Below are 14,895 nucleotides of genomic sequence, written 5' to 3'. Positions count from 1 at the left end.
CTGTGGTTCCTGCGTAAAGGGTATTTCCACAATCCAGTCGGCTAGTGACCAGTGCGTGGGTGACTGTCTTTCTTGTTTCGGTGGGGATCCAATGGAAGATTTTTTTGAGCATGTGTAGGATGTTGAAGCATGAAGATGAGACGGCGTTGACTTGTCTGGTCATCGAGAGGGAGGAGTCTAGGATGAAGCCCAGGTTACGTGCGTGATCTGTAGGTATGGGTGCTGTACCCAGGGCCGGTGGCCACCATGAGTCGTCCGAGGCAGAGGGGGATGATCCTAAGATGAGGACTTCCGTTTTGTCAGAGTTTAGTTTTAAACGGCTGTTCTTCATCCATTCAGCTACTTCTTTCATTCCTTCGTGTAGATTGGTTTTGTCGGTGTTTGGGTCTTTGGTGAGGGAGAGGATCAGCTGGGTGTCGTCTGCGTAGGAGATGATGTTGAGGTTGTGTTGTCGCGCAATGGATGCGAGGGGACTCATGTAAACGTTGAAGAGGGTGGGACTGAGTGATGATCCTTGTGGTACGCCGCAGATGACTTCGGTGGCCTCTGATTTGAATGGGGGGAGGCGGACTCTCTGGGTTCTTCTGGCGAGGAACGAGATGATCGAGTCCAAAGCTTTTCCTTGTATTCCGACGTTACTGAGGCGTTGTATGAGGGTGCTATGACAGACTGTGTCGAAGGCGGCGGAGAGGTCAAGTAGGATGAGGGCAACTGTTTCTCCGTTGTCCAGTAGCGTTCGGATGTCGTCTGTAGCAGCGATGAGGGCGGTTTTGGTGCTGTGTTTGGCTCGGAAGCCGGACTGTGAGGGGTCGAGGGAGTTGTTGGATTCAAGGAAGGCGGCGAGTTCACTATTGACGGCTTTCTCAATGACTTTGGCAGGGAATGGGAGGAGTGAGATGGGGCGGTAGTTCTTAAGTTCAGAGGGGTCTGCTGTGGGTTTCTTCAAAAGGGCGCTGAGTTCAGCATGTTTCCAGCTTTCTGGGAAGGTAGCAGAGTTGAAGGAACAGTTGATGACATCGCGGAGATGGGGTGCGATGATGGAGTCTGCTTTGTTGAAGATGTGATGGGGACATGGGTCGGTTGGTGAACCTGAGTGGATGGAGTTCATCAGGCGGATGGTGTCTTCAGTAGTGACTGGGTTCCAGGCGCAAAGGTTGTGAGAGTGCTGTTTTGGTTCGGAGGTGGGTGGAGTGGTCTGTTCTTCGGACTGGTTTTCAAAGCTGTTATGTATGTTGGTGATTTTGTTGTGGAAGAAAGCGGATAAAGAGTAGCAGAGGTCTTGGGAGGGAGTGATGTCGTTGGTGCCGGCGGTGGGGTTGGTAAATTCTTTGACGATGTTGAATAGTTTTTTGGTGTTGTGGGCGTTGTTGTCGAGTCGATCCTTGAATGCTGATTTCTTGGTGGATCGGATCAATTGGTGGTGTTTGCGGGTGGCGTCCTTGAAGGTGGTCAGGTTATCAGTGGTTGGGTTTTTTCTCCAGGTTTTCTCGAGAGTACGACATAACTTCTTGGATTTCTTAAGGTCATCGTTGAACCAGGGGGCCTTTTTGCTACCTTGTTTGATCTGGTGGTGTTTCAAGGGTGCTAATTTGTCAGCGCTGTGGGTGATCCATTGTGTGAGTTTGGTGGCAGCTTGGTTTGGGTCAGATGATATGGCAGGAGGGTTCTGGTTAAGCGATGTGAAGAGTTGGTCGTGGTGATTTTGTTCCAGTTTCTTCGAGGAATAGGTTGTGAGGGGTTGTGGGTCGTGGTCTTTTTGTAGCTGAAGTGAAAGCAGCTGTGGTCCGTCCAATGGAGAGCTGTGGTGTGATCGAAGGAGATGTGTTTGCTGGAGGTGAAGATAGGTTCGAGCGTGTGTCCGGTTAAGTGGGTGGGGGTGTCAACAAGTTGTTTGAGTCCGAGATTGGCCAGGTTGTCCAGAAGGGTGGTGGTGTTGCTGTCGTTTTTCTTTTCCAGGTGGAAGTTGAGGTCTCACAGTAGAATGTAGTTCTCGGAAGTGAGGGCATGTGGGCTGATGAAGTCAGTGATGTCTTCATTGAATTGTGTGCGGGTTCCTGGTGGTCTGTAGATGAGGGTGCCTCTAAGTGTGGTCCTGGGGTCGGTGTGGATCTGGAAGTGAAGGTGTTCGGCGGTCGCGAGGTTATCGTCGAAGCTGGTCGTGATTCGGATGGTGTTCTTATGGACGATGGAGATGCCTCCTCCTGCTTGGTTGGTGCGGTCTTTTCGGATGATCTTGTAAGCGTCCAGGATGGCTATGGCGATGTCGGGCGCTGATGAGGCGTTCATCCAGGTTTCTGTAAGGAAGGCGAGGTCCGTTGATGTAGTGTCGAGTAGGTCCCAGAGTTCAGTGGCGTGTCTGTGGACCGAGCGGGTGTTCGGCAGGATGCACTTCAGGTGGTTAGAGTCGGAGCTGTGTTTGGAGGAAGTGGATTTGGTGTGGGTCCTGATGCAGGTGAACTTGCAGGAGTGGCAGGCGAATGGTCCATGGGTGTGTCCTGGGGCAGCTTCGCAGCATTGTGGTGTACGTCTGGGGTTAAGGGCAAAGAGGGTATCGGCGTCATACGTTATGCGGGTGGAGTGGGTTTTGCGAGGACCAGGGGGTCTGGCGCTGGGCGCGGTCCAGGTGCGGACGGGCGTAGATGGGCTTACCTTTGGCGCACCTTCGGCGCGCATGGGACGCGTCCACTGCGCGTAAACGCTGCGCGCAAAAGCATCTGTCATATGTGAATAGTGGAAGGGGAGGGGCGAGGGAGGGTCAGCTGGGAGGCGGGAGCAGGGTGGAGATCAGGGCAGGGAGGCACAACAACAACAACAAAATGGCAGCAAGCGAATAACGAAAAAGGACTGGGGCACAATCGGAAATAGCGCGATGCAAATGGCAGTGGCGCCGGCACAATCAGGCACAAATAAATCTGCAGGCAGCACAGCACAAGTTCAGATGTCGTACAAGCGCACCTTGGCAATCAAGCGCTACGATCTAATTAACCTCAGCAATTTAAAAAATAATAATAGGCAGGCGGGCAATCTAGCGCTACGAATTAAATTAAATAATTATACAGGCTAAAGCAGTGCAAGGCGAGATCGCTACGATACCAGGTGAGGCAGGGAGCAGCGTGTGGAGCGACCACTTCTGTTGGGAGCAGAACAAGCCACCCAGCTCTACCAAAAACAGTAGGGTGGTTCACGTTTTGAAAAGATACTTAAAACAATCCCTTCTTGATCCGAGCTTTCCTTTGTTTCTGGGTCACGTGGTCACTGCCTTTCGAGTTTTATTTGGTTGGAATGCATGTCACCTTGCTAAAGAGAAAAAAACGATATTTCTGGGTATGGCTGCTTGACAGCAAAATGAAATTTGACATGCCCTGGAGACGCTCTTTAGGTGAATGACAAGCGGTACTGTAAGGAATTAGTAATTTGAAACTTAACTAACGGAATGTACAGGTAACCTCCCTTTTAACACTTTCCCTAGGGCACGGCTGCTTAAAAATGACCACTGGGAGGGGCGTGGAAAAAGGGGCGGGGTTCCGATTGGCCGTAGACGTTACTCTGGACACCTGTACTTTTATACCACACACCAGGTAGCGGAGGCACAGAGAGGAGCTGGAGAGAGAACGGGACAGGTAAGACAATACGCATGGGCACCGAGAGAGAAGAGAGAGCGTTAAAGAGGAGAGCTAAAGGGTGCAGAGAGAGAAACGTGTTTCAAAGGGGTGTTTGTATTGTGCGCTTGTTTTCGCAGTGACTCCGATGTTTTTTTCCCAAGAAAGGCATTCTATGGACCAGCAGATATTACATAGCGATTGTGCTGTTAGCGGCTACCTAGAGCTGTGGATGAAAGGCGGAGGCAGAGATGAGGCGGGGAAAGGCACAGGAAAGGTCAAGGAAACAGCTGTGTGGCGTGTGATGCACCAATATAGGAAGGTGTGGATGAGGGTGCCCCCCTCGTACTGGCGCGTCCAGGTTAGTCACGGCGTCAGAGGTAGAAGCTCTGATGCTGGTGAAGTAGCTGATAGCAAAGCTACTGTGGTCTTGCAAGGCAGAGGCTGAAAGTAAGAAAAGGACACTAATAGGGAGAGAGGCAGAGCAAGGGATAAGACAGAGATGTGGAGTGGAGAGACGGGTAGAAGGAGTGATAAGTAGAGAGCCTCGGCTGAAGGGAAAGGAAAGGGTATGGGACATGATAAGGAGGAAATGGGATAAGGGAATAGCAGGGTACAAATGGAGAGAGGGGTACCCCGCTTTAGGTATGTACATATGTATGTCATTTATAATATTATTTTTTGGGGGTGGAGGAGGGGGAGACATGAGGCTCGCGAAATAACCAAAGCTATTTTACAGCCAGACATGAGTAAGGGAGAGAGAGACCAGCGCTAGTTGAAACGGGTGAGAGATGCGAGCCAGACGTCAGCATGGAGCCAGATAAACCAGTCGGTCAGAACTTTCTGACATTCCACATAGAGCCCTGCGTACCAGCAGCACACTTTCTCTGAGCGCTCAACAGCCACCTCCCTGCTCTCTTATGGGTATCCATCCGGCAGTAAGCTATTTTCCAAGTGGGCAGGCATAGGAAGTGAAAGGGGCAGTAGTTATCCGCCCATTGGTAGTAGATGGTGACAGGTGCAAGGCTATCAAAAGCGCTGTGGGTGCAGTGGCTTGGGGCCCAACGGGTGAGGAGCCCACTGCACTTAAATTGGAATTTTTGTTGTATAGAATCTTGGGGAAAGGGCCCTCTTTACTTGTTTGCATGGGCGTTCGTGGCACCCTTGCTACGTCACTTGGAGGGGAGCACAGTCTGCTAATCTCCTTCATATACTCCGGTAAAGAGATCAGGTGTGGTCTTCACTCATCACTGCCTTGTGAACGGCCGAGTCAGGCACTTTTGCACGAGTGGATTAGCTGAATCACTTGTCGATCACGTGTGGTTCGTCCTGATCCGGATAACGACCAGTTTAAGTGAGAACGTTTTTAAATTCCTAGGGCCAGAATTAAATTTAGTTTCTAAACAGATGCCTGAAAAGCTAATTTCTCAATTTTGCATGTTTTTTAAATTATTATTCCACCAGCTTTGTATAGTACGAGCTGCATAGTTAATAAAAAAAGAAAATGAAAAGTTGACCGCCTTTTGGCAGCTGGAATTTCGCTAAGACTCTCATTATGAGTTTGCTGGAATTTGGTGCAGGGCTACCAGGCTGCTGAAATCTTCAATTCCAGACAGTATACCTGCACCCATTTTTGGCAATTACACGTTATGCTTTCCATAATGGGGAATAACCGCACAGATGTGGGAATACTAGGTCCTTTATCTCGTGGATTTCCTAGTTTCCAAATCTGCTGATCTTTTTCACCTACTAGGAGTGGGTTCAAAAGGTCAAAAGGTCAGAGGGAGTTCCGGTTTGGTCTGAGGGGGGGGGGGGGGGGGGGAGGAGGAGGAGTGGGTGGGACAAGCTAATGGCTTGCAATTCTCAACTATGCATATTTTTTAAATTTGTATTTCACCAGCTGTGTATAGTTTAAGCTCCATAGTTAATAAAAAAGAAAGAGAAAGGTTGACCACCTTTTGGCAGCTGGAATTTCGCTAAGACTCTTTTTGAGTTTGCTGGAATTTGGTGCAGGGCTACCAGGCTGCTGTAATCTTCCATTCCAGACAGTATACCTGAACCCATTTTTGGCAATTACACGTTATGCTTTCTATAATGGGGAATATCCGCACAGACGTGGGAATACTAGGTCCTTTATCTCGTAGTTTTCCTAGTTTTCAAATCTGCTGATCTTTTTCACCTACTAGGAGTGGGTTGAAAAGGTCAAAAGGTCAGTGGGAGTTCCGGTTTGGTCTGGGGGGGGAATGGGGGGGGGGGTTGGGACAAGCCAATGGCACTCCAGGGGGAGTGCTGTGTATTCCCATAGTATGTCCTCTGAGGAGTGTCGAGGGGACGGCCTCCGTGCCAGACTCTCATTGGCCAAGGATTGTCCCTGTTCCAGTATCCAGAGGTGAGGCCCAGGGCCTACCTGTTTACTTCTGGTGATGCGGCAGTACTGTGGTGTTGGCACGAGTTGTTCTGCTCTTAGTCCCTGTCCCTTCAGCAGATTCACCAAGTGTTCATTCACTCCTGGCATAAGAGGTTTACTGTATTTGTGTCTGAAAATATGGGGACCGAGCTTGCAGACCCTGGATTTTCAGTCCGAGGGACACCGAGCATTAGCATTGTGGGATTTCAACCTGGAGTTTTTGCTTCAGGTGCAATGCTGCCACTCGTAATGAGGGCCTACGTTAGATGGCTGTAGCCATTCATGAAACATTTACCTCCTTCAAGAAGCGCCCCCCCCTGTCCTGGGCAGGACACTCTATGCCAGAAATGGTCTCATATCTGACATTCTCTTGCACCAAATGGATGTACTCTGGTTTCGGCCTGTGGTAGGCCAGAACAAACATACACTCCATCTTTGTGAACTGGACAGACGTCATCACCTCTGCAAAGGGCAACATTTCCCAACTTTGCAAGTAGACACTGCAACTTCACCCACCCCTAGCGGCAACGGAAAGTCCTCTGATTTCAGTAGAAGGTGCCAAGTCCGCAGATGAATCCACGACCAGAATTTCCTACAGCTCAGAGATTGCATGTTAGTTAGGATTTTTGCCTGTGGATTCGCCCATGGGTTTAGCACTTCCTTCAGAAATTGCAGTAGTTTTCATTCCCCTCCAACTGTACATCAGTGTCTTCAAAGATGTAGCAATGGGTCACTTCAGGCAGCCATCTCTGAGCTACAATTGACATCTCTCTGTCTTCATGTAATCCTGGCAATGAATGCCTGTGAAGCCAAAGAGTCAGAGCAGGTTGCTTCTTAATACAGAATCAGGCTGTAGACTGCTGGATGAGCATCATCCTTTGATGAAGACCTCAAGCAGCTCAAGGAGGAGTGTGTAAGTTAACGTGGGTGTAGGTGGGCCATAACATCAGATTGGCACATGAAATAAACCCGGTATCAGATGGGTTACTTCTGATACTATTGCCACTGCCATTCTACCACCTGGAGGTAGTCATTCTAAGGGTGGCAGTTTTGCTGGGTGCTATCCAAATGTTAATTAACACTTTACTGCATCTGCTAGAAATCATTCGGTTCACTTTACCACCCACCTCTAAACCACCCCTAAGAGTCTTGTTCTCACAGCTGAGAAATACATTGAAGGCCAATATAACAAATATATATTCAACTAAACTCATTTTTGTTCATAAACAACCAAATCAAATAATAATGAAAGAGTTGTGTCTGAGATGGTAAGAAAACTCCCACCCGTTTGCTAAAAGTTAAACTCCACGGGGCGGCACTGGGAAAATAAACCTCAAAGTAATTCTCCCCAAACTACTTTAATTTTCAGGAGCGATATTCTGTTCACCATACAAATCAGTTTTTAAATTCCTGTGGTGTGTTAGGCCAGTTCTTCGTGGTTGCCCTTTCATTTCTTAGAGAAAGCAGCAGAGCTCGCAGGGTGTGGTGTGAGTGTGGCCACGCCTAACCTCCAATGACTGTCACTCTCAGAGGGGACAAAGGGCAAGCATGATTTCCGGTGACCTGTCCCACCTGGGTCATTCAGTTGATCTTACCCTGACATAAGGTGTTCTCCCTGAAAGAGCATTAAAAGAGGTCAGGTTTCACCACTGTTAAGTGAACTTTATCCACATCCTGACCTTGTTCATCTATGGCTCCATCTCTATGTTTTCCTGCTTAGGCAAAGTGATGTAGTGACCTGGTACTGCTAGAATGCCAACGCAGGTACCCACGTGGGCTCTAGCGCACCACTATGTGTGTTTAAGACGATCCCCTCAGCATGCTAGATAAAAGGGTCTCTTGCATGCCTGTTATTCTTGACATTTCAATTGGATTTCCATTTTATATCCAAGTTATTTGGGTTTGTTGGCTAGTACTGGACACATTCTTCTTCCTGGCCATTCCCCTCCTGTTGCTCAGGGTGAGGATGAAAGATTCCATTCCATGCCGCATGGCATTAACTTGGGCCTTACTGTCCATTGGGAATGTTGGTGCACAGGTATATGGCAAGTTCCCAGAACATCAGGTAGTTCAAATTTGCAGTAAGGTACACCAGGCACTACATATTCAGGCAGCTCCTGACACTGAACCTATCAAAGACAGGGTTCTTGTTCCACTTGGGTAGCAGCACCAGTCCTCATATGTGTGATTCCAGGAGCTCTACCTTGATGGGGCTCAGGAAGTGCCTGATGTGTACTGGTGATTGCAGGTGTTGGGCACCAGCACTCTTTTTTGGGGACTGCGACTTACTTTTCGTCATCATACCAGAGTAAGACAACAGCAAAAGAAAAGCAACAACAATATAGAAGAATGATGAAAAGAAAGATAGGAAAATTGTGTTAAAAGCAAAAAGCAGAGATAGAAAAGTACCTACAAGAGTGGCATGAAGAAACTGGAAGTGTAGAGTGGTGCAATCAAGAGTAGGCAGCACTGGTATATGGAAACCCTGGCATGTGGCAGCGTTCCAGCAGGAGTGTTAGAAGAGAGCTTGCCCTCATCCCCCCATGTTTTGTTATTATTATAAAATACTAGGTTCAGAATTTCTTTGCAAAATCAGTGTTTCACCATCTATGTGGGCCTGGCCCTATCCAATATATCTGCCTGCTACAAGCTTCCTTTTCTGTTGGAAAAAGAGTTCCTTTCTGGAGATAACATAGGTAGAGGCCTTTGAGATATTCAGGGTTACAACATTATTCCCGCATAGATAAGCCTTCTCGTGCTCCTCTGAGGGCATTACTACATGTTGCCACGCCTCTACGGTCATGACTTCAAAGACGGGTTGTGTGAGACCTAAGAGAGAGACAGAGGGCGAACCGAGGAAAGGTTTGGGGGAGTTATGCGTGGAATATGAGTAAAGCAAGGGAACGGGTGTAAGGGAATGAGAGGGAAACTGAAGAGACAAGTGTACGTTATGTATATAAAAAGACAGCAGGAATGGAAGAGATAGAAGGAACAGAAGAGAAAGTCAAAAAAGAGATAAAGAATAGAAGAGAAAGGAGTAATAGGAGAAATGTAAAAGGGAAAAGGGAGTGGTAAGACTAAATACATACGGATGGACAGAGACGGGCTGCAAAAGGAGAGAAACTGTCTGGAAGCGACACAGGGAACGAGCAAGAATCAAATCTAAGGGCAGAAGCAAAGTAGGTGTTAGAAGTAAGAGATAATGCAAAAGAAATGCTGGGTAAAAGGAGAAATGGATAAGGGGAGAGACCTGATGTTAAGGTGAATGCATGGGGGAGACAGCGTGGGGTAAGAAAAGATAGGCGGTATAGGAATAGGTGAAAAGAGATCAAGGAGCGAGATATTGGTAAGGAAGAGAGAGGATCAAGAGGAAAGACTGGAGACAGTGAAAAGATAAGGTGAGTAAAGAGAGGAGAAAGGGTAGTAACAGGTGATTGTGAAAGATAGATACACCCTGATGGACTAAGGTGAGAATGGGAAAGGTTTAGAGTGAAAGGACACTGCAATAAAATAAAATAAAAACAAGAACCGGGGAGAGGATGTAGCCTAACGACTAGAGCGGTTGGCCTCAGAGCTGGGGAGTCTCAGCATCGACGCTCAACATTCTGTGATTCTGGGCAAATCACTTAAACAAAATCAATGTGTCCATCTGTAATGCAACTGGTGCTCAGGTAAAGTGCTCTGATACCTTCTAGTTGAGTTCACGCTGTATACAACTTTAAAAGACAAATAAATTATACATAAATTGTGTCTAATTAATTTTATTATGTTAATAGTAACCTTACTTTTCATGTAATATGATATATCCTGTCCCTTCCCCCCTCCTCTTTTCTCGTCCCTTCTCCATTCCTTGTTTTTATTTTTCCTTTCATTGATTATTATCTTATTGTATTTCAAGGATTTATGATAGATTGATTGTAATTTTTTTTATTCATTCAACAGTCCTTTATTGCTCTTTAATATATTTTTCCGTATTGTCTATTTCTGTCACTTTTTTTTGAAAACCTAATAAAATTATTCTGAACAAAAGATAAATAAAGAACCAAGTGGTGAGAGCAGGAGAAGTGAAGCATTGTGTGGGGGTTATAGATGGAAGAGACCTTAGGTAGGGAGACCACAGACAACACCTGAAATATTCAAAGTAGAGAAGTTGGTGTGAAACATGGCCCTAGTCCTTACTCGCCCATATACTACCTTGTATTCTAGGAGACTAACCCCAAAACAGTTATAGGGCGCCCCCCTCTGAAATAATGAGAGCCCACCACCTATGGGCGCCAGCTGTGAGTGGACACGAACTGTGATGATGAGTGAGATCTAGAGGATCAGTGCTGAAGGGAGAGAAAAACAATGGAGTGAAATGTGGCCTCAGTGGCTGAGATTAGTTCAAGCATTCCACCTATCATTTTTGTATTTTGGTGGGTGAGACATTATGAAGAAGATCTCCAGAGGGAGTATAGGGCGGGCCTTGACCTGCGGTTGGAGTGTATACAGACTGAAATAGTGCTCGATTAAAGTCACTTACACCTGTTCATGAAATACAGTGTTTTAAAGACTTGAATTCTTTGATGTCACATGTGCAAAAAACCTCTCGCTTGCATGATTGACAGGTGCTGTAGTCTGTAACAGCAGGCTCTTTGTAAATACAAGAGTAGTGTCTTTTATATGTGAACTTAAATGTTTAAGATTAGCCCTTTTAACCAACAAGAGCTCTTACTAGAAAAAGGTAATTTGGAGAATAATATTAAAATTATCACATATCCCATGTATGTTTTCTCCCAATACAAGTTCATAGAACCTAATCATGTGACAGGAAGGTGTTACTTACAGCAAAAACGTATCTAATGAGCAGGTGGAAGGATCTTCTCCCCAAGGAAATACAAGACATCTTTAAGGAGAAGATATAATTCATGAATAGAAACTGAGCTCACTACTCTCCCAAAATCCTGCTTCAAACCGACAGCTCTGGAAATTAGGTTACACTCTGCAGAAATCTGCAAATGTACAACCTTGAATAATATGGCTGCTAGGGCTCCTAAACCCATGAAACAATACTAAAATATATGGGAATATTTTATTTTGTTTTCACACAGGTATGAAATGAAAGACAACCCAGCAAAAGAAATGAAGTTGCTCCTGGGACTGGCGCTGCTGCTCGCCTGTTTTGGAAGAACAGACTCTGGTGGTGAGTAAAAAACGCTTTAATAAATATTGCCTCTGACTACACTAACTTGAGAACTGACAGTGCAGGCAGAATCTGCCTATCGGATGCCTGAAGTTGGATCACTGAAACATAGTCTAGGAAGTGACCCACTGGGCAGAGAATCATTATGACCCACCCAATCCAGTGGTGGCAGGTGAAATTGGAAGGGGTGGGGCTTATACAACCAACTAAAAGTGGACTGCACAAGCACGCCTTTCTTCCTTTTTGAGGTTTTGGGGACGTTTGTCCTCTGGGTACATGTTGGAACTCAAAAATCAAACAGGTTAGATAGAGGCTCTAATAAAATATTTCATTACTTTTGTGGTGTGCAAGTCAAGATCTACTGTCCCTATTGGTGCCCCCCCGCCCCCGCCATCCCTTCAAACAAAGCTGAACATTCTGTCAAATGAGGGTTTTTCAGTGACGTAGCAAGGGTGGTGTGAGGGGTGGTCCGCCCAAGCGGCACAAGTTTTGGAGGCATCAGGACGGCAAAGTCAGTGACAGTCACAGGCGGCAAAGGGTCTAGCTATGCCACTGGGGGTTTTTGCAACACAATACAATGTAACACAAAAACTAAAACCTTGCTGACCTTTGCTGCAACACTACTTGCTGGTGACACCGGGAGGAAGGGCAGGACCGCTACCGCCACTGGCCCAGACCGCTTTACCACTGGGGACCACACCCCCAGCATTCCACGTGGAGTGCACACCGCGCACCGCGCTCAAGGCACCAGGAGGCATTTCAAAAAGGGGCTAGGGCTCAAAACTAAAACCTTGCTGACCTTTGCTGCAACTCTGTTTGCTGGTGACAAGGAGAGGGAGGCGCAGGACCGCTACCGCCACTGGACCAGACCGCTTCACCACCGGGGACCACATCCACAAGTATTCCACGCGGCGTGCACGCCACGGACCGCGTTCAAGGTGCCAGGAGGCGCTTCAAAAAGAGGCTTGGGCTCCCACAGCGTAGTAGCCCACAAAAACTAAAACCTTGCTGGCCTTTGCTGCAACTCTGCTTGCTGTTGACACCGGTAGGGAGGCGTAGGACCGATACCGCCACTAGACCAGACCGCTTCACCACCGGGGACCACATCCCCAGCATTCCACACAGTGTGCACTCCGCGCACCACACACAAGGTGCCAGGAGGCGCTTCAAAAAGGGGCTAGGGCTCTCGCAGAGCGGGAGCTCACAAAAACTAAAACCTTGCTGACTTTTCCTGCAATTCTGCTTGCTGGTGACACCGGGAGGGAGACGCAGGACCGCTACTGCCACTGGACCTGGCCGCTTCACCACCAGGGACCACATCCCCCAGCATTCCACGTGGTTCGCGCATCGCGCTCAAGGCGCCAGGAGGTGCTTCAAAAAGGGGCTAGGTCTCCTGTAGCGTGGGATTCGCGCGGGCGTGCCCGTCAGTGGCCGGAAGAGGCAGGGCAGGGCCACCCCCCTTGGATGCCGCATTTACAATGTCAAAGTACAAGCGGGTAAGATGGACGTCAAATAAACATCCCCAAGTCCCATTGTAATATTATTTGCTATTAACTGCCCCCCCTTGAGACTTTTGGCAAACGCCTGTACTGCCCGTACTGCGAACTGGACCTGTGAGACAACAGGAACTGTGGATTGCACTGCGATCTATACTAAACAGATATGGGGGGGCATATTAAGGCGTGAGCAATATTAGGGCGGTGAAAACTAGGTTGTAATTCAGTGTTATTGAACCCCTCATGCAGTAGGCATTATTAGGCATAATCCACTGGCGGGAAAACAAGTTTAGTCAGGGCTGTGATTGCTATAATAAGTTGGTGGTCTTCTTGTTTCTTCTTTATTAGAGTCTTTCCTCTTATCCTTCCCCTTTAGTGCAGCTTCTTACTTTTATTTTATAAGTATAATTGAATTATAGATAATCACATAGACTAGGGGTATGCATAAACGTAAAGGTGCAGCAGGCACCTTAGATGCCTTTTTAATCAGAGCAGAATCGCTGTTGACACATGAGATACAATTGACAGAAAGGCGATTGTCTCTTGACCCCACGCAATTCCTGATGTATAGAGAAGCAAACACGCCCAACACCTAGAATAATAGTTCAAAGTGAACCTGTAACATCTGCCCTGCCAAATTCAATTTCGATATCCCCAAATTCAGTAATAGATGATGATAATAGTCCAAGCATAAGAACTGGATCCCAAGCTTTAACCGCATGCGCGCTAGCGGAATTCCACTCGCACGCTGGGTTTTTTAAAAACGCACTTTGCGTGACGAGCTGGGCTCGTCATCAACGTGCGAGGAGGCTACGCGATGACGAGCCCAGCTCGTCATCAGCGTCGAAGGGGTTAAAACAAATGGAAAAAGCCAAAGGGAAAGTCCCTGGAACAAAACAGAAGCGTGCTATGGGGGGATCAGAACATAAAAAAACCTAGGGGTCCCAGGTCCAATGCCTGGACAAACCAACAAATAGATGAACAAACTGTAGTAACGAAAAAAACATGCAGCACTCAGACAGAAGCAGGTGTTGATTCCACTATCAAGGCTGAAAAGGAACGCCATGAGGCTCTTGAGCATGTGATTATTGGGATACTGGAAATAGCTTTCAGATCTATGTTAACTCAGATAAGTGGTCTAATAGATAAAACATTTAGCTCCATGGAATAAAAGATTGATCAGTTGAATACTGCTGTGGGTGGTTTGAGAGATAAACAAGATAGAACTAATTCTGGTATGGCAGAAAGGAGAGGCGACTCAAGGAATTTAGAGGAACTCCTGCCACTGAGCCTTATTGGAATGAACAGTAGGGTAAAGGACACTACTGTGGCCAACCAAATAACTCGAAGAGACAGCAGCGAAAAGGGCGCATAAGAAAAACCGCAGAATAGGGATGATAAAATGAGGGGAACATATGGTTTGGACGATAATAATGAAACCTCAAATTCATCTAAAAAAGACTCGGCCCAGAAAGAAAAATAAACTCACAAGACACACCATCAAATCTAAATTCCGATATCTTAGGCCTACCACCTGCCTCATGCCCCTATGTACAAATGTTAGCAGGAGTTCCAACATTAAAAAACGGGCAAAGGGAATCATGGACAACTTTGCGAAATAAAACAGTTGACAAAACATAAACATTTTAGACCACGAAGTACTGGTGAAATTTTGATGGTCCTCAGAGTAGGGTGGGTTGGTGAGTCCTCCAAGAATATAGAGGGCGATTATATAATAGTAAACTTGCTTCGCCCACAGATGGTTCGATCGCTATTAAATACTAGAGAGGAAACTTTCACCCAGAATACGTGCATCAGTGCTATCCCATTGAGGTATTTTTACAAACCATATCCCAAGACATCAGTTGTTGATGATGCTCCAATACTATCCACAAATATCTTTCAGGTACTATCTGCTTTGGATGCTGTGGAATGACAATCAACTCTTATAGATGGCGAAATACCCCCTCTAGTAAAAAATGCAACAAATAGTAGCAGAGAACAAATATGCCTAATTATTATATATCCCATCAAGAGGAGGGACAGGGGGAGTCGTTCCACCATAATGCATACAAGCCACATGTAACTGTTAGGGAGGAGGTCCAACAAAGGACACTGTTTATGTCCACAAATACTTCCTCTGATACAGTTAGCTGCATTAATAGGCCAAAGTTAGCAATTCCTGGAGCAAAAAGTGGGAAAGGAATAAGA

General features: G+C 46.8%; 1 protein-coding gene across 2 annotated transcripts in view; it reads left to right on the top strand.

Moving 5' to 3' along the window:
* The first annotated feature begins 3,575 nt into the window (after nt 1-3,575).
* LOC147733095 (uncharacterized) overlaps nt 3,576-14,895 on the top strand; it is a 101,538-nt gene continuing 90,218 nt past the window's right edge. For both annotated transcript variants that reach the window (XM_086957644.1, XM_086957643.1), the window contains exons 1-2: nt 3,576-3,620; nt 11,097-11,188. In XM_086957644.1, coding sequence (XP_086813770.1) covers nt 11,104-11,188 — 85 coding nt within the window. In that variant the 5' untranslated portion in view covers nt 3,576-3,620; nt 11,097-11,103. The remainder of the gene's footprint in view (nt 3,621-11,096; nt 11,189-14,895) is intronic.

The sequence above is a fragment of the Lissotriton vulgaris genome, chromosome 2_1, assembly GCF_964263255.1.
Source record: "Lissotriton vulgaris chromosome 2_1, aLisVul1.2, whole genome shotgun sequence".
Lineage (NCBI taxonomy): Eukaryota > Metazoa > Chordata > Amphibia > Caudata > Salamandridae > Lissotriton > Lissotriton vulgaris.
The sequence above is the reverse complement of the archived record's forward strand: the minus strand, read 5'-3'. Positions and strand labels throughout refer to the sequence as shown.